At 45.6% G+C, this 27,015-nt stretch overlaps 1 protein-coding gene across 2 annotated transcripts in view; it reads right to left on the bottom strand.

Moving 5' to 3' along the window:
* Positions 1–8,830, bottom strand: part of kremen1 (kringle containing transmembrane protein 1) — a 212,116-nt gene extending 203,286 nt beyond the window's left edge. The window contains exon 1 of one of the 2 annotated variants that reach the window (XM_070887681.1): positions 8,623–8,830. In XM_070887681.1, the coding sequence (XP_070743782.1) occupies positions 8,623–8,704 (82 nt within the window). In that variant the 5' untranslated portion in view covers positions 8,705–8,830. The remainder of the gene's footprint in view (positions 1–8,622) is intronic. The other variant, XM_070887682.1, reaches the window with a different exon arrangement.
* Between the last annotated feature and the right edge of the window lie 18,185 nt (positions 8,831–27,015).

Genomic DNA, 27,015 nt, shown 5'->3' with positions numbered 1-27,015 from the left:
TTATTCCTAAGTAAGAACAATTAGGTCTATATATTGAGTCAAACATGAAAAACACACAACACAAACTGTTGTGGTATGTTTGATTTAAACTTTTTATTGATATTTTTGACGGTTCCTTTGTGCGTATAAAGTCAAATGATGTTAGCGCTGAAGAACAGAATATTTTTTCACTTTGAACACCAAATGATAGTATCAAGCACATTCAGGCCAAGAAAAGTACATTTATTGCAAAGTAAAACTCCCAAAACATTTTCTCAGCAACGTGCCTCATCCCCACCCCACTGCACTTGTGTGAAAGTTTCCATTTTCCTATCCTTATGAGTGAGACTGCTACTTTAGTGCAATCTGTGTTAAACTGTGGCAATGCTGCCCCATTTTGAAACTCACAAAACTGTTCCAATTGTACAATCCTTACAAACACATCGTTTCATCAGACTAGCCTGGATTTGAATCTTACTCATAGTAGCGAAGCAACGTTGTTCTAACCAGCTGCATCATAGGGACAGGAAATAGGCCATTCAGCCCCTCAGGCCTGCTCTGCCATTCAAATAGATCATGGCTGATCTGCACCTCAACTCTATTTTTCCATCTTTGTGCCATATCCCTTGATGCCCTTACCTAACAAAAATCTATCTAACTCAGTCTTGAACGCTCAATTGACCCAGCAACCACAGCCATTTAGGGGAGAGAATTCCAGGGGGATGAAATTGCCCCACACCCCGTTTGGAGGCGGTAACCTTCCGGGGCTGGGACGTTTATTGCCGGCCCGAAAGTTCCACCCCGGTGCGGAATTCGGCCCATTCGCCCCTCAATGGAGGTAAAGTGCTATCAGAGATGCTTCGCGTCCGTGGAGGGGCGATCCTGGGGCAGTAGCGTAGCGCTGAGCCCAGTGTCCCGCCGGCAACGTCCATGCTATGTGGATGCTCCATGTAGTACTGAGGGGAGGGCCGCTGTCTCTTTGTCGGTCGCCACCAGGGATACCCTTGACCGGGCCAACAGCCCGGCACCCATAATGGAGTGCCGGGCTGCAGGATGGTGAGGGCGCCATTGTTGGACCGACAGAAGAGTCGGTGGACAGAAATATATGGTAGCCCACGGCGCAAATGGTCCCCGCTTTAAGGGGCGCCCTGGTGGCGGATGTTCGCGACCCGCAAAGCTGGTGGTGACATCGTCCGGCGCCGTCTTCGCTGCCTGCCAGGCAATTTCCCCCACGGGCGCAATGGGGTCGGCGAGGGGCGCTGAGGGGTTGCCACACACTGCGATGACGTCATCAGTGTGTGTGTATCATCCCTGGGTGCAAATCACGGGGCACAGTGCTGACGACATAATGCCCCCCAAACCTCCGGGGCAATTTCCCCGGAGTTGCAATCGACCCCTTCCCCTGGGCGATAACCTTGTTGCACCCCAATGGCGCCTCCCGGAGGCAATTTCGCCCACAGGTTTTTACTACCCTTTGTATGAAAAAGTGCTTCCCAATTTTGCTCCTGAATGGCCAAGCTCTAATTTTAAGTTTATGTTCCTTTGTTCTTGAATCCACCACCAGAGGAAATAGTTTCTCCTTATCTGCCTTATCAAATCCTTTTAACATTTTTAAACATCATACACACTTTCTTTCATTTTGTTTTAAATGAGTAGAATGTGCCATCATCTTTCCCTGCCTATACACACCTTAGAAAAAAATCAGGATGTAGGGGTGGAAACATTTGGTATACCTTATTAGGCCAGTGCTCTATATTAGTGATTGGAAAGGCATGGCTTTGATTTGGAAAAGAATGCCTCAATGGTGCACTGCTTGTTTCAGAATAAAGATGGAAGAAACATTTTGCAACATCCCTTAATATGAAACTGGGAAATACCTAGAACAATTTGGGAGTAGCTATGCTCAGGTTGGGGTGAGACAATACTTAGCCTAAGAACAGCCCTTAAAAAAGAGATCCCAGATTGGTGCCAAACTGATAACATTGCCCAGAGAAAAATCTACAGCATCAACTGCTTGCAGTCAATGGTAGTTAGTGTGATAGACAACCGAAGTTAGCGTGATAATCAATGGCAGTTAGTGTGATAGACAATGGTAATTAGTGTGATAGACACTGGAAGTTAGCGTGATAATCAATGGTAGTTAGCATGATAGACAATGGTAATTAACATGATAGACAATGGTAGTTAACATGATAGTCAATGGTGATTAACGTGATAGTCAATGGTAGCCAACACGCGGCATGGTTCTCCTTTAAAACATTTGGCTCATTGCACCCTCTATTAATACAATATTGCCTAATACACTTAGAACGAATTTCAGTTCATGCAGTGTAATGGATAGCTGGGAGCATTTCCAAGGCTGTAATCTAATAAATGCCATCATTAACAATGAGAGCAAAGATTGCGCATTTTATGAATTTCATCTGAATCTCGAACTTTGGTGGCAGCCTTGGAATCACTTTGTCCTATTATGTTTAATCAGTGAATTTCAGTGAACATCACTTGAAAAATATCAGTCTGGGGAATGGATGTATTTCACTCAGTGATGGCACAAAGCACTCCAAAGTCAGTTATAGCACAGGTCTGATAGAAAGGTAACCCATCCAGTGTCCCAGCACATACGGTCCTAACAACATGCAATTACTCTGAAGCTCTAACATTCCCCGATCTAATTTCCTATATCAATTACCGTGGTGGTCTATTTGACTGCAATTACCAACTGAATGTAAACGAATGTAAAGTTATGCTGGATTTGGGGCAGTGGATTCACCTTCCATTGTTAATGTGCAGAGTCTGTATCTTGCGACTTTGCTATTTTGAGAAGAGAAGTCTATGGGAAGACATAATAGATTATTTTAGGATTATGAAAGGGTTCAATATGCTGGAAAGAGGTATGATTCTTCTGAAATTTCCAGAACTAGAGGCATAGATTCAAGATAAGGAAACCTAAAGCAAATAAATAATTAGTAGAAGGGTGATCAACATATGGAACAAATTTCCAGTATCGGTAGCCAAGCAGGAAACTTTAAGGGTTTCAAACAAGTTCCTGATATCTGGAGGGATTTGTGGTTATCATTTTTTATGTGATTATACAGAGGGAAAAAAGGAATAACCAGGAAGTGGGCTTGCCATGGTTGAAATACCTTTCTACGTTAATACAACCACTGTGGTGATAAAAACATACATTTATATTTTTTGCCATCAACTTTCCTATGAATTATTGCCTGAATTTGTAGATTTATGAATATATCAGGGTAAATAATCAGTCTGTAGCAATGGGCCAATTTTGCTCTAGTGTTCATTTTTTTACTGTTCTTTAACCAGTTAATTAAACTGAAGGAACATACCCTTTTAGAGGCATGATTTGCAAAAATATGACCCTGTTAGTGATAATGAGAAGTAGCAGCCAATCATGATGCACAAGTATCATCTTGGCTCAAGTGGTAGTACTCTTGCTTTAAAGTAAGGAGGTTGTAGGTTCAAGCCTGATTCTAGGACTTGAGTGCATGGTTTAGGCTTGCACTTCAATCCAGTGCTGAGGGAATGCTACATTGTTGCAGACACCATTCTTAAAATAAGATGCTAAACTGAAGCCCCACCTGCCTGTTAAGGTGGACACAAATAATCCCATGGCATTAGCTAAAGAACAGATGGCAGAAAATGGTTGGTGGAGGACTGAGCACCCACTTCACATGGGATGTATAATGGGTGATGTAGGATCGGGCACCCATTTCAGGCAGACTGTATAATGGAGGATTGGGAACCTGTTGTGGGGTGTATAATGGGCGATGGAGGATCGAGCATGTTTCACGTGGGATGTGTAACAGGTGGTGCAGGATTGGGCGCCAATTTCATGTGGGATGTATGACTGGTGGCCAATCCACTCCTACCCATTTTCAGGCACTGCCAAAAGCCCTGGGGAGTTCACCTGGTGTGTGGCCAAAACAAACAGTTTAAAGGATTATTCATCTCATTTACTGTTTGTGAGGTCTTGCAGTGTGAAACTTGGCTGTCACCATTCACTATTCTCAACTTTTTTGTAAATTGTTTGACGAGGCATTAACATTGGGTATCTTACCAGTTATAAATGTACCTCGGCATTAAACCAGAAACATCTCATCATATTATTTATCCAAATACATGAATCAGATCATTAATTCTATTTTTTTAAATTAAATTGAACTCCTCTAGTCCTGGGCTGGTGGAATTTGGAGGAAACTAATAAGAATTTTCCTATAGCCGGTAGTGACATTTCAGTAAATGGTCTCGGCACCCCATCAAAAATTCTGCCACAGGGGGTGAACTTTCAGGCCAACCCAGGGACACCTTTGTGCTGTGAGCCAGTGCCCAAATGACCAGACTAATTTCATATTTAGCTGGCAGGAAAAGAAGACTTTTGTTCTCCCTGTCTGGTCTGGATTTGAGCCCAGGAACCAGCAGGGAAAGAACAAACTTCTAACCCACTAAGCTACTGACTCCCCCAAGGAAAAGCATATTACAAATGTTGATGTAAGCAAACATAGGTTACATCATGTTCTAATAGACATCCATTTCAGCATGTTATCTGGCAACTAAGTATATGTTATATAGGAAGTAATAGATGGCTAGGAGTGTTTTATAAGGTTTTATAAATGGTACCCGAACATGGAGAGCATGCTACAACCTTGACCATGCTCCTGAATCTTGTTCATTACTGTGGCCTTAGCTCTGTTCCAAGCACTCTAGGTTTGGTTCAGAAGAGTTTCAGCTCCATAACAAGGGTTTCAGCTCATAATTTAGGCTGACACCCAATGTAGTACTGGAGGAGTTCTGCATTGCATCCTTTGAACGAGATGTTCAACTGGGCACAGTTTGCCTAGTCAAATGAATGTTAAAGACCCCATGGGACTTCTCCTGGTGTCCTGGCCAACATTCCTCTCTCAACCAACATCACTGGTCAAACTTCTAATTGTTTCTTGTGGGGTGTGCTGCCAAAGAATGGCTGCCATAGGGCTATCTAACAACAGTTGCTTTCAAATATTGTTGATGGTAAGGCACTATCGCTATATAAATGCAAGTATTACTGTAGACAGATAACTGCCTTTTTTACAATTGGAGCTCATATCTCACTCATATCTCCGATGGCCAATGTTTCTTCCAGTCCCCTTACTGAGCCCAAACATATGCAATGACAGGAAGTAACAATATTTAACAAGATTATTATGCCATTGAACCAGAGTTTTAATAGGGTCACTGATAAGAAGAGAGGGTTAAATGAAAAATAACTCATTCCTTCTTATTCATGTGTGCGGTATGTAGGAAATAATGGCTATCTGGGAACGATTACAAGGCACTAGTCTAATTGAAGGGTACAATGACATGACATATTTCACTAGCAAAGCTTAAGCAGTTTATAATCACGATCTAAAGTCACAAGATTAGATTACTGCCTTGAAATCATTCCAGTTGTCTGATGGTTTTCTCTCTCTCTCTCTCTGTGTTTGATGAGGTGTTTTTACTCAGCATTGGTTGTGGTTTTAATGGCAGCAGTGGCTCTCAGAATGGAAACCAATTGCAGCTGCATTTGGTGGATATTCCAGGGATGTGGGCATCGCTGGCAAGGCCGGCATTTCTTGTCCATCTCTCCTTGTTCTACAAAAGGTAGTAGTGGGCCTTCCTCTTGAACTGCTGATAACGATTTGATACAAGTGAGTGGTTGTTAGACCACTTCACAGGGTAGGTGAGAGTCCACCACATAGGTGTGGGACTGGAGTCACATATAAACCAGACCAGGTAAAGACGGCAGATTTCCTTCCCTAAGAGGGCATTAGTGAACCAGTTGGGGGGTTTAACGCCAACCCGACAGCTTCATTGTCACTTTTAATGACATCAGCTTCTTATTTCCAGATTGTTTTTAAAAACGGAATTCAAATTCTCAAACTGCCATGGTGAGATTTAAACATATTTCCTGGGTTATTGGTCCTAGCCTCTGGATTACTGGTCTAGTAACATTAACACTGCATTACCGTACCCCGATTAATGATTGTGACACTGCCGCTTTAAGAAATAATTAGCATTCAAGTATGAAGTCTTGCTGTGATTAGCAGATCAATAATTACTTAAGCAGTACAGAGGGAATCTTCCAAAGTGTAACCAGCAGTTATTTTCTTCATTTTCATGTCTTAAGCTAATTGTTCCTGCATTATACAGATGATACTTTGCAGCCAGGGTCCGTTTCCTTGACACACATCTGTAATGTAGCAATCTACCCTGTATAGCAGCAGACGATATTCCGGTTTTATGTCCAAGGATATGTCCCCCCCTTCCTGTTCGCAAGGCCGTGAATCTTACTGGTATGTTTCAGCGCTTCACCCGAGTGCCCATTCTTCATGTGCGCGCCTGGGAAGTGAGTGCCGGTCGGCTATTTGACCGCGGGAGGCAACGCCCACAGCGCGAGATGTTTTCTCACAGACATACACATGTCTGTACTGTCGAGCCAGGATCGCCAGCTCGCGCTCTGTGTTGGGAATTCTGGGCTGATTTCCACCCTCAGCACCCATCATCCCTTGACCCAGGAGCACCGCGGATATTTGCAATGACCGAGTGCAACGCAGGCTGGGGATAGAACCTGGGATCTTCAGCTGCTGTGCAGTATATCTACCCACTGAGACACGGGGGAAGGAAGGTGGCCTTTCCATTTCTTAAAGACTGCTATATCAAGGAATCTTACAGCACAGAAGGAGGCCATTCGGCCCATCGTGCCCGTACCGGCTCTTTGAGCGATCCAATTAGTCCCACTTCCCTGCTCTTTCCCCATAGCCCTGCTACTGTTTCCTTTTCAAGTATATATCCAATGTACGTGAAAGATTTACTCCCGGGGAGGAGTTTTTTTTTAAATACAGGGCAGAGTGTATTTCTGGACAGTATAAAGGAGTTGCTCTGAGATACAGCCTGCCTACAATGAACGGACGATACAACAGGCTGTGGGTGGAAGGCAGCGTGTCAGGGAGCAGAAGTTGGGGGTGCCGAGCACCGCACTTGTGCTGGTCCACAGATGGTGGTGTTCAGGGACTGACAGCCTGTTACCATCTATGGAAAGCGGATTCTTAATTAACTGCGAGCGGCACAGTTGGCGGGAAAATAAACCCGTTTTTTCTTAATGAGACCGAAGCTTGGGACTCCAGATTTTACTTTTGAAAAGTGCGAGGGGCTTTAATTAGGAGAAGAAAAGAACTGTATTTTCTGGGCCTTATTAAACTCTCGCACGCACCATTTCAGCAGAAGGTCCTCAGACGCTTGCTTCCCTTTACGCTTTGAAAAGCAAAAAAAGCTGCTTCAAGATGTTTAACTCGAGCATAAACGGACACTTTCCCGGCACTGCCGAGAACATAAACAGTGGATCTGCAGATCACTAAAGCCCCATCTACTTGGAATGGGGTTCGATCAGAATCGTTAGGCACTCTGTGATATTTATTATGACATATTTAGGCCGTTTTACCTCATTGTTTCCAAATATAAACAGAAGTGGACCAACGATTATCAGACAGATGTGAGAAAACACCAGAATGGGTTCGCGCTAAAACTTCCTGACTTCTGTATGACAGCGCAATGCTGCCAGGTTATCGATCCGGACCGACCATATTTACCGGCATATCGGCAATATACTCAACAAGCCGCATATATCAGCATTACCCATTCTATCAGGCCGCCTGTGTCCAGCCGTGTTGATCTATCCACTTACTGTAACTACACTTATCGATTGCTTGCGAGATTTATCGCAGGCTTGACGATCTATTCCATCTACTTAACCATTTACTTCATCTGTCTATATATTTAGCTACCTATTTACCAACCGATATCTCTACCTATTTACAAAAGCAAAATATTGCGGATGCTGGAATTTGGAATAAAAACAGAAAATGCTGGAAATCTCAGCAGGTCAGGCAGCATCTGTGGAGAGAACTATTTATACAGCTATCTATCTATCTATATATCATTCTCTACTTATAGGTTTAACTATTTATGTATCTATAAAGTTAGGTACCTATGTATATCATTAATTATCGAGTTATTTCTACATTTAGCTACAAGTGTATTTATTTATATATTTAACTATTTATCCATCTATACATTTAGCTATCTATTTATGTATCGATATATTTATCCATCCATATATCTATTTATCTATTTAGCTATTTATACATTTAGCTATCTATGTATCGATATATTCATACATCTATATATTTATCCAGTTATATATTTAGCTATCGATGAATCGATATATTTATCCATTTATCTATCTACATTTGGCTTTTTATCCATCTATATAGTTAACTATTTACCTATCAAAGGTCACAGAAGAGCGACTGTTTTATCAAAGTTTAAAGCAATGAAGGAAACTAGCGTGTAAACATGAAGTGACACTGATCGATTCGGAGCGCTCGCCTCTCTCTCTGTCCGGGTTTGTACAGTACACACTTGGTGCTTCTTCCTATATAGAAGCTACTGCCGGACGAAGGGGAAGTGCTGGGACCCGTGCTGTCTGTTCTGAGCTTCACGGATCAAAGACATAAACTTACCCGCCCCCCGAGCCCTCCCCTCCCTCAGAAATTGCCTGCTCGCGAGTAGAACTAAAAGTGCAGACACGGCAGCGAAATAACTCACCGGTGTTCAACTCTGCCCATCCGAGGGTGACTATACATCCGAATCCTATGTAAAGGGCGAGCGCCTTTGCCCAGTAACCCATCGCTAAGGCGGCAAGACCGAGTGAGAGAGAGAGCGGCGGTACAAGGGGAGAGGTGACCGGGGGCAGGTGGCAAATCGGCAACTCCAAAGCTGGGAAGTCAGGTTCGCTGTTTAGTGCCGCCTCCCAGCCCTCTGATCTCTAACTACAGCGGCACCTAGACAGAGCCCGAGGAGTGGGAGGGAGAGAGCGAGCGAGCGAGAGAGAGGGATCCTATTACTGGGAGCATGTGACAGGAAGCCTGGCTTTAAACCTGCTTGAAAAAGACAATCAGCCGCAAGCACCGCCAGGCTGCAGACTCTGTTTGCACCTGCCAGCGAGCTGCTTCTCAAATCAGGCTTTATTTGCAATTATTTTTCCTTGTAATGTGTTTTCTCCTGATTTCTTCACTTGGGGGGAAAAAACATAAATTGTGCAGTAAAATTACAGAACTCAAAGCAATTATTGTCACACTCGATCCTCCAGAATAAAAAGTAATAGTAACTGGCGCGGTTTGATAGAAAGGACTCGCATTTATGTAGTGTCTTTCACGTCCTCAGGACGTCCCAAAGCGCGTTACAGCCAATGAAGTGAATATCGGAAAGGCTGCAGCCAATTCGCGCACAGCAAGATCTCACAAACAGCATTGTGATAAATGGCCAGATCAACTGTTTTAGGTGGTGCTGGCTGAAGGATAAATGTTATCCAGGGCACTGGGAGAACTCCGCAACTCTTTGAAATAATGCAGCGGGATCTTTTGCATCCATCTGACAGGGCGGACAGGGCCTCAGTTTAACGTCTCATCTGAAAGAAGGTACCTCCGACAGTGCAACACTCCCTCAGTACTGCACTGGAATGCTGTCCAGATTTTGAACCCACAACCTTCTGACTCAGAATAAGAGTGTTACCAACTGAGCCACTGCAAAAAATACCTAACAAAGTAACCGGCAGCGGATGGTAGTGTACAATGTAATTAATGTGATATTTCAAGTGCTTTTGCACATTTCTCTTAAAGGGAGGAACAGGCCTTGGTCTGTGATCACTCTGTGCAGAAGCTGACCAGGGAAGGGTCTGTCAGGGGCTGCTTTGTAGCGGTGCTTGAAACTGTGACTTGCAGAAGGTGCGAGGAGCCCCTGGGGCCAATATTGCCCCTTCCCTTAAGTCCTGTTACCACCGGAAATCGGCGGCCACGCTCTAGAGTGCAATGGCTGTTGACTTTTCGTGTAATGGCCGCCATTATCAAAATTCCGCTCATGTGCTATCCCAGCGGTGACCCGCTCCCCACCATTCTGCTCACTGCTGCCGATCCAATCTAAGTGCGTCATCAGACTGCGCACCGCCAATGTCTCCCCGATAGCAAAATTCCGCCAAGAAAATCTTCCTTCCACTAGGTGGTGCCAAAATCTGCTTTTCCCGATGGTGGAGCGAGGCTGTGGCCTTCTACAATGGAGGTCCGGCTCCCATTAAAGGGGAGGACGCACTGCCGCCATGTTTTTTCTTGTCAGCCAACTGGCATCTCGGGCCAATAATTATGCCCCGGGTTCGGCCGGACTGAAACCATCCCTGGTGGCCCAGTGGATCGAACTTTAAAAATCGCAAAGGCTCTCCCCTTTAAGTGAAGGAGAGAGCTGTGGTGACGTGGCACCATGATGATGTCATCAGCGCTACGCTGATGGCTGACAGTGGCGGACACGCCTCTCGCCCCCAACTTCTGCCCCACTACTGTACTCACCACCCCACTTCCGCCCCCATTATGAGCGACTTCCGGAAAAAAAAGCCAAATAGGGAAATTTCGCTCAAGGTGCCACCTCATCTACCACGGTAGTGAAAACAACAGAAACAGGATGTGTGTGCCCCATTTCCAGCGGGGGGAAATTTCAGTCCCAGGTCTCTCCCTACCCCCAGTCCATCACAGATCTACATAGAGCTCAGGAGGATCACACAGTTCACACTTTCTGGACTACCTGGCACTGCAGAAAGAGTTCCAAGACAGGGGGATACCTGCAATTATTTTCTTCTTTTAGTCAAAAGTCTCTTTGGTTTCCCCCGCACCTCCCAGCCTACTACTTACAAACTCCTGTCCGTCAGCTCAGCAGCAACAATGGGGCCCAATGAATTCACTCCACTATTGCTGGTTTTGATTGAGCCTGGCCACTTCAGTCATCTGTATCCCTTTCTGTGACAAGACACTCTTGACATTGTCTATCCATCACTTCCTTGGTCTTCCTCAGCTTCTTGTTCCATGTACCTCTGTGTGCAAGGCCATGAAAACTATTCCAGCTGTTTCCATTCTTGAAACTTAACCAAACCATTGCAGTCATCTTTCTTGCACCTTCTGTATAAGCCATGTTCTTATTATATCATTCTTGATTCTATGCATACTCTTAGTATTCTTCTCAGCTGACTCATCTCTGCTGTTAGTATCTTTTGCTTGGCAACTTTTCTCATGTTCCAGCACTCAGATCTGCATAAGAATATGGAGATAACCATTGCTTCATAAACTCTTACCTTAGTTTTTCCCCAAATATCTATAGATTTCCACATCGTGCTGAATCTTCCAAAAGCAGCAGAAGCAATTCCAATCCTTTTTGTACAACTCCCATTCTCTGACACTAACCCACCCAGGTACACAAACTTTTCCATCTCTCTTTTGCATCCCCTCCAACTGCAATCTTCCTCATGCTTCCCAAATGACATGATCTTTATCATCTTGTGTGTCAGCCAGTGGCTCAGTGGGTAGCACTCTCGCCTCTGAGTCAGAAGGTTGTGGGTTCATGTCCCACTCCCAAGACATGAGCATAAAATCTAGACTAACACTCTAATGCAGTACTGAGGGAGTGCTGCACTGTTGGAGGTGCCGTCTTTCAGACGAGATATTAAACTGAGGCCCCGCCTACTCTCAGATCGATGTAAAAGATCTCATTGCATGGTTTCAAGGAAGAGCAGGGGAGTTATCCCTGGTGTCCTGGCCAATATTTATCTCTCAATCAACATCATTAAAACAGATTATCTGGTCATTATCACACAGCTGTTTGTGGGACCCTGCTGTGTGAAAATTGGCTGCTGCATTTCCTACCTTACAACAGTGACTATACTTCAAAAATATTTGTTAGGTCATTAGCTTTAAAATGCTTTGGGACATCCTGAGGTTGTGAAAAGCACTATATGCATGCAAGTCATTCTTTTACTCATTAGTGACCATTGAGTGAGTGGCGTGGGAATTTATTCATTGGCTGTAAAGTGCTTTTGGATGTCTGGTGGTCATGAAAGGTGCTATATAAATGCAAGACTTTCTTTTTCTTAATCTGTAATCTAAATGTTTTACTCCCCACTCCTCCGTTACTCTCTGCAAATCTGTTTTTAATGTTTACTATAAGATCAATGTCATCAGCAAATCTGAGATTGTTTAAAATGTTGCCACATCAGGATGTTGCTGCAACAATATCATTGAATGCAAGATTCATTATTGTTTCCAGTACTAGATTAAATAAATCAGGCGACAGTGTGCATTCTCGTCTCACCCCAACTGTTGATCTAAACCATTCTGTCAGTTTATTATCCACTGTAACGGTGCTCAGGGACTTGTCATAGCGGTTTGCTATCAGTGCGACACTTTCTCAGGAACACCATACATCCTCTAGACATGCCATATCCCTTCTCAACATATTCTGTCAAACGCCTTCTTAAAATATATGAAGTTGTTGTAACAATAGATGTTGTGTTCTATAAATGTCTCCAAAATCTGACTCATCACAAGCAGTTGATCTAACTTACGTCATCCCAATCTAAAACCAGCTTGTTCTTCATGCAGTATCACTTCTTCGTATCTTTTCATTCTCCTCTGCAGTGTCTTGGTAAGATACGTTTTTATTTATTCAGTGAGCAGATTCTTTTTAATTGCTGCTTTCGCTCTTGTCTCCTTTTTTAAAGATGCGTATGGCCCGTATTTTACGGTCAGCGGTGAATGAAAGGCACTCGCCGTTCATTACGCTTACAGCTATCCACAGACTTTCAGTGGGCTATATTGCAGCAACTTATGATAATTAGAGAGACATTTCAGCGCAGTGCCCTCTACAGGGGAACTGGGACCTGTGCGAACCAGACAAGCAATGGCATGTCTCTTCAACCAATCAGACTGAAGAATCCTTACTGAGACACGCTGAGTCTAAAAAAGGATGTGTAAGTTAGAATATTTAATTTAATGTAAAATCATGTACAGAAAGCAAAATAAAAAAAGGGAAATAAAGATGGGATTAAGAGAGACAGAAAGAAAAAGTAAAGAAAAAATATTTTATTTTAATTTTAAATTAAAAAACAATCTCCAACAATAATTAAAATCTGAAGGAATGAGATTCCATACTTCGAACAGTACATTTTCAGTGCCGGAGAGGTTGTTCGGCAGTAATTAACTTATCACGCTGTTAAAAATGAACTTACACTGGAATGGACAAACCCTAATTTTTCCTGGCGTGTTTAGTGGTTATCCAGTGGGTGAATACCACAACTTCATCTATTTTAATGCAGTGTCTCTCGGCGAGGAACCGGTGTAGCGAAGCTTGTGGAGGAATAGGGCAAATCAGACAGCAATTTCCTGATTTCCGCCTTTAACTGCGCATGTGCAGAATCTGGAAGTTGCTGTCCGATTTACTGCTTATTAATGGTGAGCACTGATAGCCTTCATTATTCCGACCGCAAAATCTGAGCCATTATTATTGCCTTTCCCCAGTCTTCAGGTACCTGTAGTTCTTCATAAATTTTGCATCCTGCTCACAGTATGCCCATCACCCGCTTGCAACAACTGCAGTTCAATTATCGATGCCGGGAGCCTTGTTCTTTTTCAAACGATCAATAGAAATATTTCCTTCATCTTCAAACAGACCCAGCACCAGCTCCCTTTCATTCTGCAGAATCTCCCAGCTTACAGATGTGAAATTGTAGAAACTTTATTTTATTACAGTCTGCACCACAAATATTCTCACACTATTGTGCTTCTCATTTGTTTATTGCATTGTTTTGTTTTACAGAAATCCAAATCCAGATATTTTTGGTCAAGTATTTGCTTAATCTGTTTGTTTATACTTTTCAAATCAGAGGGATGAGCATGGTATTATATTTTGATGGTACCTGTAGTTTGAAGCTATATCCCATTCACTAATGCAGCGTTGTTCACAGGAAATCGGAGCAAGAGGTTTTGGTTACTGGGGTCTGTTCTCTTCATATTGCTGCTTCTTTTTGTATGTCTGTGTCCTGTTCTGCTTTTCTCTCTCTTTGACATTGTATGTTTTTCTCTCTGTCCTCCTTTGCTGTTTTATCCTCTCTGCTTCTTGCTGGTATGACTGAGGGTGACACGGCCTGGAAGGGAGCAGCCAAGGGCTAGGTGCCAACACAAAATTCGGGCACTCGTCAGGCAGAGAAGAGAGTGGGCTGTGGCCATAGGGCATATTGTTATGATGGAGGGTGTGGGGTACCAGTTAGGAGAGAGTCACAGACAGACAGGATCCAGAGCAGGGACAGGGACCTGACCAGGCTGGATTGAGAGTGGGGACAGGGACCTGGTCAGGCTGGATTGAGAACAGGGACAGGGACCTGGTCAGGCTGAATTGAGAGTGGGGACAGGGACCTGGTCAGGCTGGATTGAGAGCAGGGACAGGGACCTGGTCAGGCCGGATTGAGAGTGGGGACAGGGAACTGGTCAGGCTGGATTGAGAGCAGGGACAGGGACCTAGTCAGGCCGGATTGAGAGTGGGGACAGGGACCTGGTCAGGCCAGATTGAGAGTGGGGACATGGACCTGGTCAGGCCAGATTGAGAGTGGGGACAGGGACCTGGTCAGGCTGGATTGAGAGCAGGGACAGGGACCTGGTCAGGCCGGATTGAGAGTGGGGACAGGGACCTGGTCAGGCCAGATTGAGAGTGGGGACATGGACCTGGTCAGGCCAGATTGAGAGTGGGGACAGGGACCTGGTCAGGCTGGATTGAGAGCAGGGACAGGGACCTGGTCAAGCTGGATTGAGAGTGGGGACAGGGACCTGGTCAGGCCGGATTGAGAGTGGGGACAGGGACCTGGTCAGGCTGGATTGAGAGCAGGGACAGGAACCTGGTCAGGCTGGATTGAGAGTGGGGACAGGGACCTGGTCAGGCCGGATTGAGAGCAGGGACAGGGACCTGGTCAGGCTGGATTGAGAGCAGGGACACGGACCTGGTCAGGCTGGATTGAGAGCAGGGACAGGGACCTGGTCAGGCCGGATTGAGAGTGGGGACAGGGACCTGGTCAGGCTGGATTGAGAGTGGGGACAGGGACCTGGTCAGGCTGGATTGAGAGTGGGGATAGGGACCTGGTCACGCTGGATTGAGAGCAGGGACAGGGACCTGGTCAGGCTGGATTGAGAGTGGGGATAGGGACCTGGTCAGGCCGGATTGAGAGCAGGGACAGGGACCTGGTCAGGCTGGATTGACAGTGGGGATAGGGACCTGGTCAGGCTGGATTGAGAGTGGGGATAGGGACCTGGTCAGGCTGGATTGACAGTGGGGATAGGGACCTGGTCAGGCCGGATTGAGAGCAGGGACAGGGACCTGGTCAGCCCGGATTGAGAGTGGGGATAGGGACCTGGTCAGGCTGGATCACGCGAGGAAATAAGGGGCCAGCCAGGATTGTAGGCTTGCTCTGCAGTGGTGGATTTTATGGCAACATTTGAACCACACATTGCAGAAGGCAGGTTCAGGGAGGGATGTGGCAAGGGTTACAAGCCAGCTTTGGGTGATGGATACAGGAAGGCTGTGGCCAGGGCTGCAGCAGGTTTCAGTTCACAGGTAAAAGGAGGGATCCGATCATGGCGCAGGGTGGCAGTGAATAGCAACATGAAGAGAATGGATCTCAGACTAGTCTGTTCCACACCTGCTTCGCAAGCATCACATTTCTTCACTTTGGGCAGAACAGACTCGAGGGGCTGAATGTACTATGCCTGCTCCTGTGTTTCTAGGACGAGCTGCGATTATTGCTTGCAAACTAAAAAATACAATGTGTACAGCTGTACTCGATCACTGAAATCAAGGCGGACAAAGTAATGGGATATCTGTATGTAGTGGAATACCTGTCATTGCACTGGACAGATCACAGCTGCAGAGTTTTATCATGAAAACCACTAGGGTCCTTTCCATCAATATGTTTGCAGTGGAGATCTCACAGTGAAAGCCAGTCACAGCTTCACTTGATGTTGCATCTCTATGGACCTGAACTGACTACTGACCACTGCCTCGGAGCAGTGTTACTGAACAGACGGGGACTTGACTCCCTACTAATGATCATTTTGCAAGCAAGAAGTTTATGATGACATTAAGGCCATTCTTACACTATAGGGATACAGGTTTTAGGCCTGTTTATTTTAATTTTAATAGAAGGAATATTGCGTAGGGTGCACTGACCACTGCATCTGAATCCCCGAAATGTATGCCCAACTCGTGTACAACTGCACCAGTTTATAAAGTCGACTTTTATCACCAGTTGATAAAGCATCAAAGTGTGGGCTTCAACAAAATTGTTAGTTGGACATGAAGTTTAGCCTCACGTCGTCATGCAGGTTTGATTTCCTTTGTTCCCGATCATTACCTCACTGCTATTGGGTGAAGAGCAACATGTGCCTCCTCACATAGGCAGGAGCAGGGACTCAGAGCAAGATCTGCTCTTGCACGCCTACCAGTGGTTGCATGAGAGCAGTGTTGGAGGAGCCCGGGTGCAAGTAGCCCACCTCCTTAGCCACAGCTGGTAAGTGCGGCATGGGACGGGACAGGGGGGCAGGGTCTGAGGAGAAAGACAGAGGGGGTGCATAGCTCTAAAAACAACCAAACATAGGTTTAAAAAGAAAACAGAGCTCTGAATCTCATCAAAATCTTCAGAATATATGCCATTATTGCAGTAAAAAAGATTGAGTAAATTTACAGTAAGTGAATTACATCACTTATGCGCCATTAATGGGCTAGACGTGAGTTTCCTCAAAGTCCATCTGCCCAAGTCCGTGGAGCTCACTTGTAGTAAAAGCACCACTCACCTGGCGATACTGTGCCCGGGAATTTTTCTGATTTCCAAGTCCTGCTCACCCATCACCCCTGTGCTTTCTGCCTTAGATTAGCTCCCAGTTAAGCAACGCCTCAATTTCAAAATTCTCATCCTTGTTTACAAATCCCTCCATGGCCTTGATCCTCCCTGTCTCTGTAATCTCATCCAGCTCCACAACCCCCTGAGATATCTGCGCTCCTCAAATTCTGCCCTTTTGAGAATCCCTGATTATAATCATTGCTCCATTGGTGGCCATGCCTTCTGTTGCCTAGGTCCCAAGCTCTGGAGCTCCCTCCTAAACATCACCGCTTCTCTACCTCCCTCTTTCTCCTCCTTTAAGATGCTCCTTAAAACCTACCTCTGACCAAGCTTTTGGTCATCTACCGTAATTTCTTCTTATGTGACTCGGTGTAAATTTTTTTTTGTCTTGCAATACTCCTGTGAAGCGCCTTGCGACATTTCACTATGTTAAAGGTGCTATATAAATACAAGTTGTTGTTGTTGTTATGCCACTACTGCGCTGTGGGAAAGTTAGACCCATATGAAACATATGAACATGAGAAATAGGAGCAGGAATAGGACATTTGTCCCCTTCAACCTGCTCCACCATTCTATAAGATCATGGCTGATCTGATCCTGGCCTCAACTCCACTTCCCTGCCCGCTCCCCATAACCCTTGACTCCCTTATCATGACCCATAGAAACCGGTGCTGCTGCTCCCTTAGTCACCTGCTTCAGATGGAACTAAGGAGGTTGAGAGTTTTGTCAGTTTTGTTCACTGAGGCTTCAACCCCTCCCCCCACAGTGCTACAGTATCGGCCACCGATACATTTTTCGACCCAATCCCCCTCCCCCCCCCCATCCTCACATACTCAGAACGACTCTGAAGATGGTATGGCATTCCCAACGGGCATACCTCTCTATGCCATCCTTATGGGGAAGAGGAGAAACAGCCGCACATGGATTCGAGAATGGCGGAAGACGTTGACAGTGAACACCAGGGCCGTCTCCTTTCAGATGGCAAGTCTGATGCCCTGGATAGTATGTTGCCTGGCACATCCAAGGGTTTGTTCCTCCAGCCTTCCACCTCTTCCAAGAGGTCTTCCTGTGAAAAATTCACAGCCTTTGAGCGAGAGGCTGCCATGTCATGATGCACCGTAGGCACAGCTGGCTCTGGCAAGGGGCACTACAGTTGAGGCTGGGAGATGCCCTGAGTGGATAAAATACAAAGGGGACTAGGCAAAAGTCTCTGCCGCTTTCCCTTACTGTCCCCAAGCGCTCTCATGAAGACTGAAACCGTTACAACTATAGGCTGCACCACTTCTGCACTGAAGTTTCCTGGGGCCTAAGCTGCTCATAGTGCTTTGAAGAACACAGTTATACCAGCACCTACACCATTTTATATGCAAATGAACTTACCCAGGAAACTTGCATGGAAATCCCTCTACTACCAAGGAAACTCAGGGCCATAGAATTTATTTCAACAATCTTTGCAGTCACATTAAAAGAGTAAACTTGCTTCTGAAGAGAACAAGCAATGTCAGTCAGTGAAGACAGCATATTTCATCCCCGATTTACACTTTGAATATGATTGACTCTGCAATGATCCGACATGGCTATCTATGTATACCAGACTCCTGTGCAGGCAGGGCCTGTAATGCTGTGTTTTATGTTCTTAAAATTCATTCATCCAACTGGGAGTTGTTAACCTTGAATAGAGCGGACCCGTCCTTGGCAGTAGTGTGAACTTACAGTGCAGCATCTCCTTGTCTGATTATTAGATAGCTTTTTCAATGGTCCTGAAATTGCATTGCACGATATCGGTGTACAGAAGCTTAACAGGACTGAATTTCCGCTGAGGTTCTCATGCTCATCCCCCGTAGCTTCAGCAGAAGGGCTGCTGAAAGCACGATGTAAACGCCATTTAGCACTGTTTTTGCTGGGATTTCTCTGGCAAACAAAGAGAACTTCTGTGGAAATTCACCCATCATCGTGTTTATCTGAATTCCTTTCTCTGCTATTTCAGTGTGGAGTTATTTTATTTTAAAAATAAGAGAACAATTTCAGATGAATGCTTTAATACAGTATTATCCAACAGCACAATTTCAGGGTCAATATATATTTTTAATGTTTTTAAATATCTATTTTATTTTTTCCTCTCGATCCTGGTTGTCATTCTGTGTGCACACGGCACCCTGCTTATCAAATCTGTTCTTCAAGTTTACAGAACATTTTCCTGATTGTAGTGTCCAGCCCACATCAATGAAATATGAATGACACACAATGCACTGTCCAATAGCAGAAAATAATACAACACAACACAATACTCTTTACAAACTCTATTTGTTTTGCCTTATTTCAAATCAATAATTCAAGAATGGATGTTAATAACTTGCCAGTAACTCTGCTGGAAATTATCCTGCACAGCCTCCAAACTGATTCTGACATCAACCTCAGAGATAAAAGAAAAATATTTATGCGCGAGAAACGCTGAGAATGATTCTGTTTGTAACCCAAGTGTGAATAAGGGTATGAAGAACCATCAATGGTCAGGTTATATACCTTTATACCATAATTAGTGGAAGCATTTTCTACATTTGTACAAACATCCCTTACCATTTTCCGCAGCTCCCTTCCCCATCCTTTCCCTTCATTCCTTGCATACTATATCTCCCTCTCCCTATCCCCTCTTCTACCATACCTTCTCTTCCCTCTCCCCCTTCCTTTTGTTCTCCTCTTTCCCTATTTCCCCTTTCGATGAGATGTTAAACTGAGGCCCAGTCTGCCCTCTCAGAGGGATGTAAAAGCTCCAATTGCACTATTGGAGGAACAGCAGAGGAGTTTTCCCCAGTGTCCTGGCCAATATTTAGCCTTCAACCAACATCACTAGAACAGATTATCTGGTCATTATCACAGTACTATTTGTGGCACCTTCCTGTGCTCGAATTGGCTGCCATGTTTCCTATTGAACAACAGTGACTACACTTCAAAAATACTTAATTTGTAGTAAAGCACTTTGAAGAAAAAAAGACTTACATTTATATAGCACCTTTCACGACCACCACACGTATCAAAGTGCTTTACAGCCAATCATAGAATCATAGAAGTTTAAAGCACGGAAGGAGGCCATTTCGGCCCATCATGTCCCCACCGGCCTACAAGTGACTATCCAGCCTAATCCCACTTTCCAGCTCTAGGTCCGTAGCCCTGCAGGTTACAGCAGTTCAAGTGCACATCCAAGTACTTTTTAAATGTGGTGAGGGTTTCTGCCTCTGCCACCTTTTCAGGCAGTGAATTCCAGACCCCCACCACCCTCTGCGTGAAGAAATTTCCTGTCAAATCCCCTCTAAGCCTTCTACCAATGACTTTAAATTTATGCCCCCCTGGTTGTTGACCCCTTTGCTAAGGGAAATAAGTCCTTTCTATCCATTATATCCAGTCCTCTCATAATTTTATACATCTCAATGTTTCCCCTCAGCCTCCTCTGTTCCAAGAATAACAAACCCAGCCTATCCAATCTGTCCTCATAGCTATGATTCTCCATTCCCGGCAACATCCTCATAAATCTCCTCTGTACTCTTTCCAGTGCAATCACATCTTTCTTGTAATGCAATGACCAGAACTGCATGCAGTACTCTAGCTGTGGCCTAACTAGTGTTTTATACAGTTCAAGCATAACCCCCCTGTTCTTGTATTCCATGCCCCAGCTAATGAAGGCAAGCATTCCGTATGGCATCTTAACCACCTTATCTACCTGGCCTGCTACCTTCAAGGATCTGTGGACATGCACTCCAAGGTCCCTTTGTTCCTCTAGACTTCTCAGTGTCCTACCATTTAATGTGTATCCCCTTTTTTTGTTAGCCCTCCCCAAATGCATTACTTTACACTTCTCTGGATTAAATTCCACTGACCAGTTGATTGATATCGTCCTACAGTCTACAGCTTTCTTCTTCATTATCCACCACAGAACCGATTTTAGTATCATCTGAAAACTTCTTAATCATACTCCCTATATTTAAGTCTAGATCATTGATATATACCACAAAAAGCAAGGCACCTAGTAATGAGCACTGCGGAATCCCAGTGGAAACAGCCTTCTAGTCACAAAAACACCCATCATCCATTATCCTGTGCTTCCTGCCTTTGAGCCAATTTTAGATCCAACTTGCCACTTTGCCCTGGATCCCATGGGCTTTTACTTTTGTGACCAGTCTGCCATGTGGGACCTTATCAAAAGCCTTGCTGAAATCCATATACACTACATCAAATGCACTACCCTCATTGTCCCTCCTTGTTACCTCCTCAAAAAATTCAATCAAGTTAGTCAGACACAACTTCCCCTCAACAAATCCATGCTGATTGTCCTTAAAGTACTTTTGGAGTGTAGCCACTGTTGTAATGTGGGAAACGTGGCAGACTATTTGTACACAGCAAGCTCCCACAAACAGTGATCTGTTTTTGTTATGTTGATTGAGGGATAAATATTAGCCAGGACACCGGGGATAACTCCCCTGCTCTTCTTCGAAAAAGTGCCATGGGATCTTTTACGTCACTTGAGAGAGCAGACGGGGCCTCGGTTTAACGTCTCATCTGAAAGACAGTACCTCCGACAGTGCAGCACTCCCTCTGCACTGCACTGGAGTGTCAGCCTAGATTCATGTGTTCAAGCCCCTGGAGTGAGACTTGAACCTGTTGTGTATCTGTAAAGCATGCACTCCCATGTTCCGCCACCAGGGAGCTCATCCCCTGAAGTCCCAAGGGATCCCAGCATCCCTTGGGAGCACTGTATATTAGCCGGCCCCTAAGGCCTGTTCCTCACTCTGGAGTGTCTTATTAAAGACTGAAGTCACTGTTACTTTAACCTCCCTGTGTGCAGTCTCATCTGTGTTAGGAACACAATAACTGGCGACGAGTATACAAATCCAACGCAAAGATGCAGCAAACTGTTGGCATCTTGGAGAAGTTCTCAGAGGGTGAGGACTGGGAAGCCTATGTCGAACGGCTAGACCAGTACCTTGTAGCCAATGAGCTGGATGGAGAAGGAAGCGCTGCAAAAAGGAGAGCGGTCCTCCTCACAGTCTGCGGGGCACTGACCTACAGCCTCATGAAGAATCTTCTGGCTCCGGTGAAACCCACAGATAAGTCGTATGAGGAGCTGTGTACACTGGTTCGGGAGCATCTTAACCCGAGGGAGAGCGTGCTGATGGCGAGGTATCGGTTCTACACGTGCCTGCGAGCTGAAGGTCAGTAAGTGGCGAGCTATGTCGCCGAGCTAAGGTGACTTGCAGGACAATGTGAGTTTGATGGCTACCTGGAGCAAATGCGCAGAGACTTTTTTGTACTGGGCATTGGCCACGAGACCACCCTATGAAAACTTTTGACTGTAGAGACACCGACCCTCAGTAAGGCCATTGTGATAGCACAGGCGTTTATGTCCATCAGTGATAACACCAAACAAATCTCTCAGCACACAAGTGCTATCAATGTTCATAAATTAACTGGAACTGTGTTTGCGAGCAGAAATGTACAGGGCAGAAACCATGAGTCTGCAACTGCCAGCAGGCCTCAGGTGACCCAGATGACTCAGAGTCCCCAACAAAGGATGAATGCAAGGTAATTCACACCTTGTTGGCATTGTGGAGGCTTCCATTCAGCCTATTCATGCCGCTTCAAAGGGTATGTATGCAAGAGCTGTGGAGCAATGGGGCACCTCCAACAAGCTTGCAAATGAGCTGCAAGTTCTGCAAAACCTGCTAACCACCACGTGGCAGAGAAAGATCGGTCCATGGTGGATCAAAGCAATTTCGAGCCTCAGAGATAGGAAGCAGATGCTGAAGTACACCGGGTGCACACATTTTCGACGAAATGTCCACCTATAATGCTAAACGTAAAATTGAATGGCTTACCCGTAGCCATGGAACTGGACACTGGTGCTAGCCAATCCATCATGAGTAAAACGATGTTTGAGAGACTGTGGTGCAATAAAGCATTCAGACTAGCCCTGAGCCCCATCCACACGAAACTGAAAATGTATACCAAAGAGCTTATCACTGTCCTGGGCAGTGCCATGGTCAAGGTCACCTACGAGGGCATGGTGCATGAACTGCCATTCTGGATTGTCCTCGGCGATGGCCCCACACTGCTTGGTAGGAGCTGGATGGGCAAAATCCGCTGGAACTGGGATGACATCCGAGCGCTATCACATGTCGATGAGGTCTCATGTACCCAGGTTCTTAACAAATTTCCTTCCATTTTTGAGCTAGGCATTGGAAACTTTTCCAGGGCGAAGGTGCGGATCCACTTGGTCCCAGAGGCACGACCCATTCACCACAAGGCGCGAGCGGTACCTCACATGATGAGGGAGAGAGTGGAAATCGAGCTAGACAGGCTGCAACGCGAGGGCATCATCTCCACAGTGGAATTCAGCGAGTGGGCCAACCCGATTGTTCCAGTACTCAAAAGTGATGGCACGGTCAGGATTTGCGGCGATTATAAAGCAACTATTAATTGTTTTTCGCTACAAGACCAATACCCGCTACCTAAGGCAGACGATCTATTTGCGATGCTGGCAGGAGGCAAGACGTTCACCAAGCTCGACCTGACTTCGACCCACATGACGCAGGAGCTGGAGGAGTCTTCGAAGGGCCTCACCTGCATCAACATGCACAATGGACTGTTCATCTACAACAGATGCCTGTTTGGAATTCAGTCGGCTGCAGCAATCTTCCAGAGAAACATGGAGAGCCTACTCAAGTCGGTACCACACACGGTGGTCTTTCAGGACGACATATTGGTCACGGGTCGGGACACTGCCAAGCACCTACAAAACCTGGAGGAGGTCCTCCAGTGACTGGATCGTGTAGGGCTGCGGCTGAAGAGGTTGAAATGCGTCTTCATGGCAACAGAAGTAGAGTTTTTGGGGAGAAAGATCGCGGCGGACGGCATTCGGACCACAGACGCCAAGACAGAGACTATCAGGAATGCGCTCAGCCACAGAACGTCACGGAGCTGTGGTCATTCCTGGGACTCCTCAACTATTTTGGTAACTTCCTACCAGGGTTAAGCACCATCTTAGAGCCCCTATGTGTTATTGCGCAAAGATGAGAACTGGGTGTGGGAAAAAACCAAGCAATTGCTTTTGAGAAAGCCAGAAACATTTTATGCTCCAACAAGCTGCTTGTATTGTATAACCCGTGTAAAAAAACTTGTGCTAGCACGTGACACGTCATCGTACGGAGTCGGGTGTGTATTACAACAAGCTAACGTTGCGGGGAAGTTGCAACCTGTCGCCTTTGCTTCCAGGAGCTTGTCTAAGGCTGAGAGGGCCTACAGCATGATTGAGAAAGAGGCATTAGTGTGTGTGTTCGGGGTAAAGAAAATGCATCAGTACCTGTTTGGCCTCAAATCTGAGCTGGAAACCGATCACAAGCCCCTCACATCCCTATTCGCTGAAAAGAAGGGGATAAATACCAATGCCTCAGCCCACATACAAAGATGGGCACTCACGCTATCAGCATATAACTATACAATCTGCCACAGGCCAGGCACCGAGAACTGTGCGGATGCTCTCAGTCGGCTACCATTGCCCACCACGGGAGTGTAAATGGCGCAGCCTGCAAACCTGTTGATGGTGGCGCAGCCCGCAGATTTGTTGATGGTCATGAAAGCGTTTGAAAATGATAAATCACCTGTCACGGCCCGCCAGATTAGGACTTGGACCAGCCAAGATCCTCTGCTGTCCCTATTAAAAAACTGTGTACTGCATGGGATCTGGGCCAGCATCCCCGTTGAAGTGCAAGAGCTAACCGTTCCAGCGGCGAAAGGACAAGCTGTCCATTCAGGCAGACTGCCTGTTGTGGGGTAACCGTGTTGTGCTACCCAAAAAAGGACAGGGAGACATTCATCTCGGATCTCCACAGCACACACCCGGGTATAGTAATGATGAAAGTGATAGCCAGATCCCACGTGTGTTGGCCTGTTATTGACTCTGACTTAGAGTCCTGTGTACGGCAATGCAGCGTATGTGCTCAGTTGAGCAACGCGCCTAAAGAGGCACCACTAAGTTTGTGGTCCTTGCCCTCCAGACCATGGTCGAGGATCCATGTCGACTATGTGGGCCCGTTTCTCGGTAAAATGTTCCTGGTGGTGGTGGATGCTTTTTCAAAATGGATTGAATGTGAAATAATGTCGGGAAGCACCGCCACCACCACCATTGAAAGCCTGAGGGCCATGTTTGCCACCCATGGCCTGCCTGACATACTGGTCAGTGACAACGGGCCATGTTTCACCAGTGACAAATTTAAAGAACTTATGACCCGCAATGGGATCAAACATGTCACCTCAGCCCCGTTTAAACCAGCCTCCAATGGGCAGGCAGAGCGGGCAGTACAAGCCATCAAACAGAGCCTTAAACAAGTCACAGAAGGCTCACTCCAAATCCACCTGTCCCGAGTACTGCTCAGCTACCGCACGAGACCCCACTCGCTCACAGGGGTGCCCCCGGCTGAGCTACTCATGAAAAGGACACTTAAAACCAGACTCTCGCTGGTTCACCCCAACCTGCATGATCAGGTAGAGAGCAGGCGGCAGCAACAAAATGTAAACGATGGTCGCGCCACTGTGTCACAGGAAATTGATCTGAATGACCTTGTGTATGTGCTAAACTATGAACATGCTCCCAAGTGGATCGCGGGCACGGTGATAGCTCAAGAAGGGAATAGGGTGTTTGTAGTCAAACTAGACAATGGACAAATTTGCAGAAAGCACCTGGACCAAACGAGGCTGCAGTTCACAGACTGCCCTGAGCAACCCGCAGCAGACATCACCTTTTTCGAGCCCACAACGCACACCCAAAGGATCAACGACAGCACGCTGGACCAGGATATCGAACCCATCATGCCCAACAGCTCAGCAAGGCCAGGCTCACCTAGCAGCCCTGCAGGGCCAACAACACACCAGCCCAGTGAGGGCACAGCCAACACACCAGAACAGACATTTGTACCGAGGCGGTCCACCAGGGAAAGAAAGGCTCCCAACCACCTCACCTTGTAAATAGTTTTCACTTTGACTTTGGGGGGGAGTGATGTTGTGTATCTGTAAAGCATGCACTCCCATGTTCCACCATCAGGGAGCTCATCGCCTGAGGTCCCAAGGGATCCCAGAATCCCTTGGGAGCACTGTATATAAGCCAGCCCCTAAGGCCTGTTCCTCACTCTGGAGTGTCTTATTAAAGACTGAGGTCACTGTTACTTTGACTCAGAGGTGAGTGTGCTACCCTCTTTGGGATATCCTGAGGTCGTGAAAGGTGATATTTAAATGCAATTTATTTAATTCCTCCCCTCCCCCTCACTGCTTGTCCTTCCCATCCCATCCGCCTCTTATCCCCTTTGTGTCTTCCCCTTTGATCCAATTATCCCCATGCCCTTTAACCCAATTTGACCTGAATACTGCACTTGGTCTTGACTCTTGCTTGATTAATACAATAAAAAAAATGTTCCATTTGCCAGCAACATAACAAAACAATTAATTTCTCTTGCTTTTTTAGCTATTTTCCACTGAGGTTTTTCCCCAAAATAATAATATTTGAAGTGGCAGCAAGTCACATTCCTTTGTAGCAAATGGGTGAAATGTAATGTTACTGGGACTCTGGTTTCCCTCAATCGTTTTGAACTGAATGCTTTACTTTTACGACAAGTGCTATTGCAGCTCAGCAGTGACAATGGGGCCGGTTCTGATTGAGCCTAGCTGCCTCAGTCATCTGTATCCCTTTCTGTGACAAATCACCTCTTGACATTGTCTCTCCAGCACTTCCTTGGTCTTCCTTGGTCTCTTGTTTCATCTACCTCTGTTTGCAGGGCCACGAAAACTATTCCAGCTGTTTCCATTTTTGAAACATGGCCAAACCATCGCAGTCGTCTTTCTTCAACCTTCTGTGCATGTCATGTTCTTTTTATATCATGTTTGAATTCTCTACTAAGGGGAAGATTTTCTCTGAGTCCCATGTATGAAGTTCATAAGGAATGGGTTTATGATATTGTTGCACATGACACAGAGAAGGAAATATTTCTCCCAAGAGCGTTTTCAAGATGGTTACAAGTCATCCAGAGACAGTTGAGTAGCAACTCACCTGACACCATGAGGTGTATAATAAGGGCCTCCCCCTGACAATAAACCCAAATTATTGTTTCAATGATTTGAATCATTTATTTGTAAAAATGAGAAAGCTATGTGAAATTACCAGTAGACACTGTTAAGGCTGAAAAGATATGATAAATACAATGCCG

The sequence above is a fragment of the Pristiophorus japonicus genome, chromosome 8 (assembly GCF_044704955.1).
Source record: "Pristiophorus japonicus isolate sPriJap1 chromosome 8, sPriJap1.hap1, whole genome shotgun sequence".
In the NCBI taxonomy this organism is placed as follows: domain Eukaryota; kingdom Metazoa; phylum Chordata; class Chondrichthyes; family Pristiophoridae; genus Pristiophorus; species Pristiophorus japonicus.
This window is presented reverse-complemented; position numbering and strand designations above follow the sequence as displayed.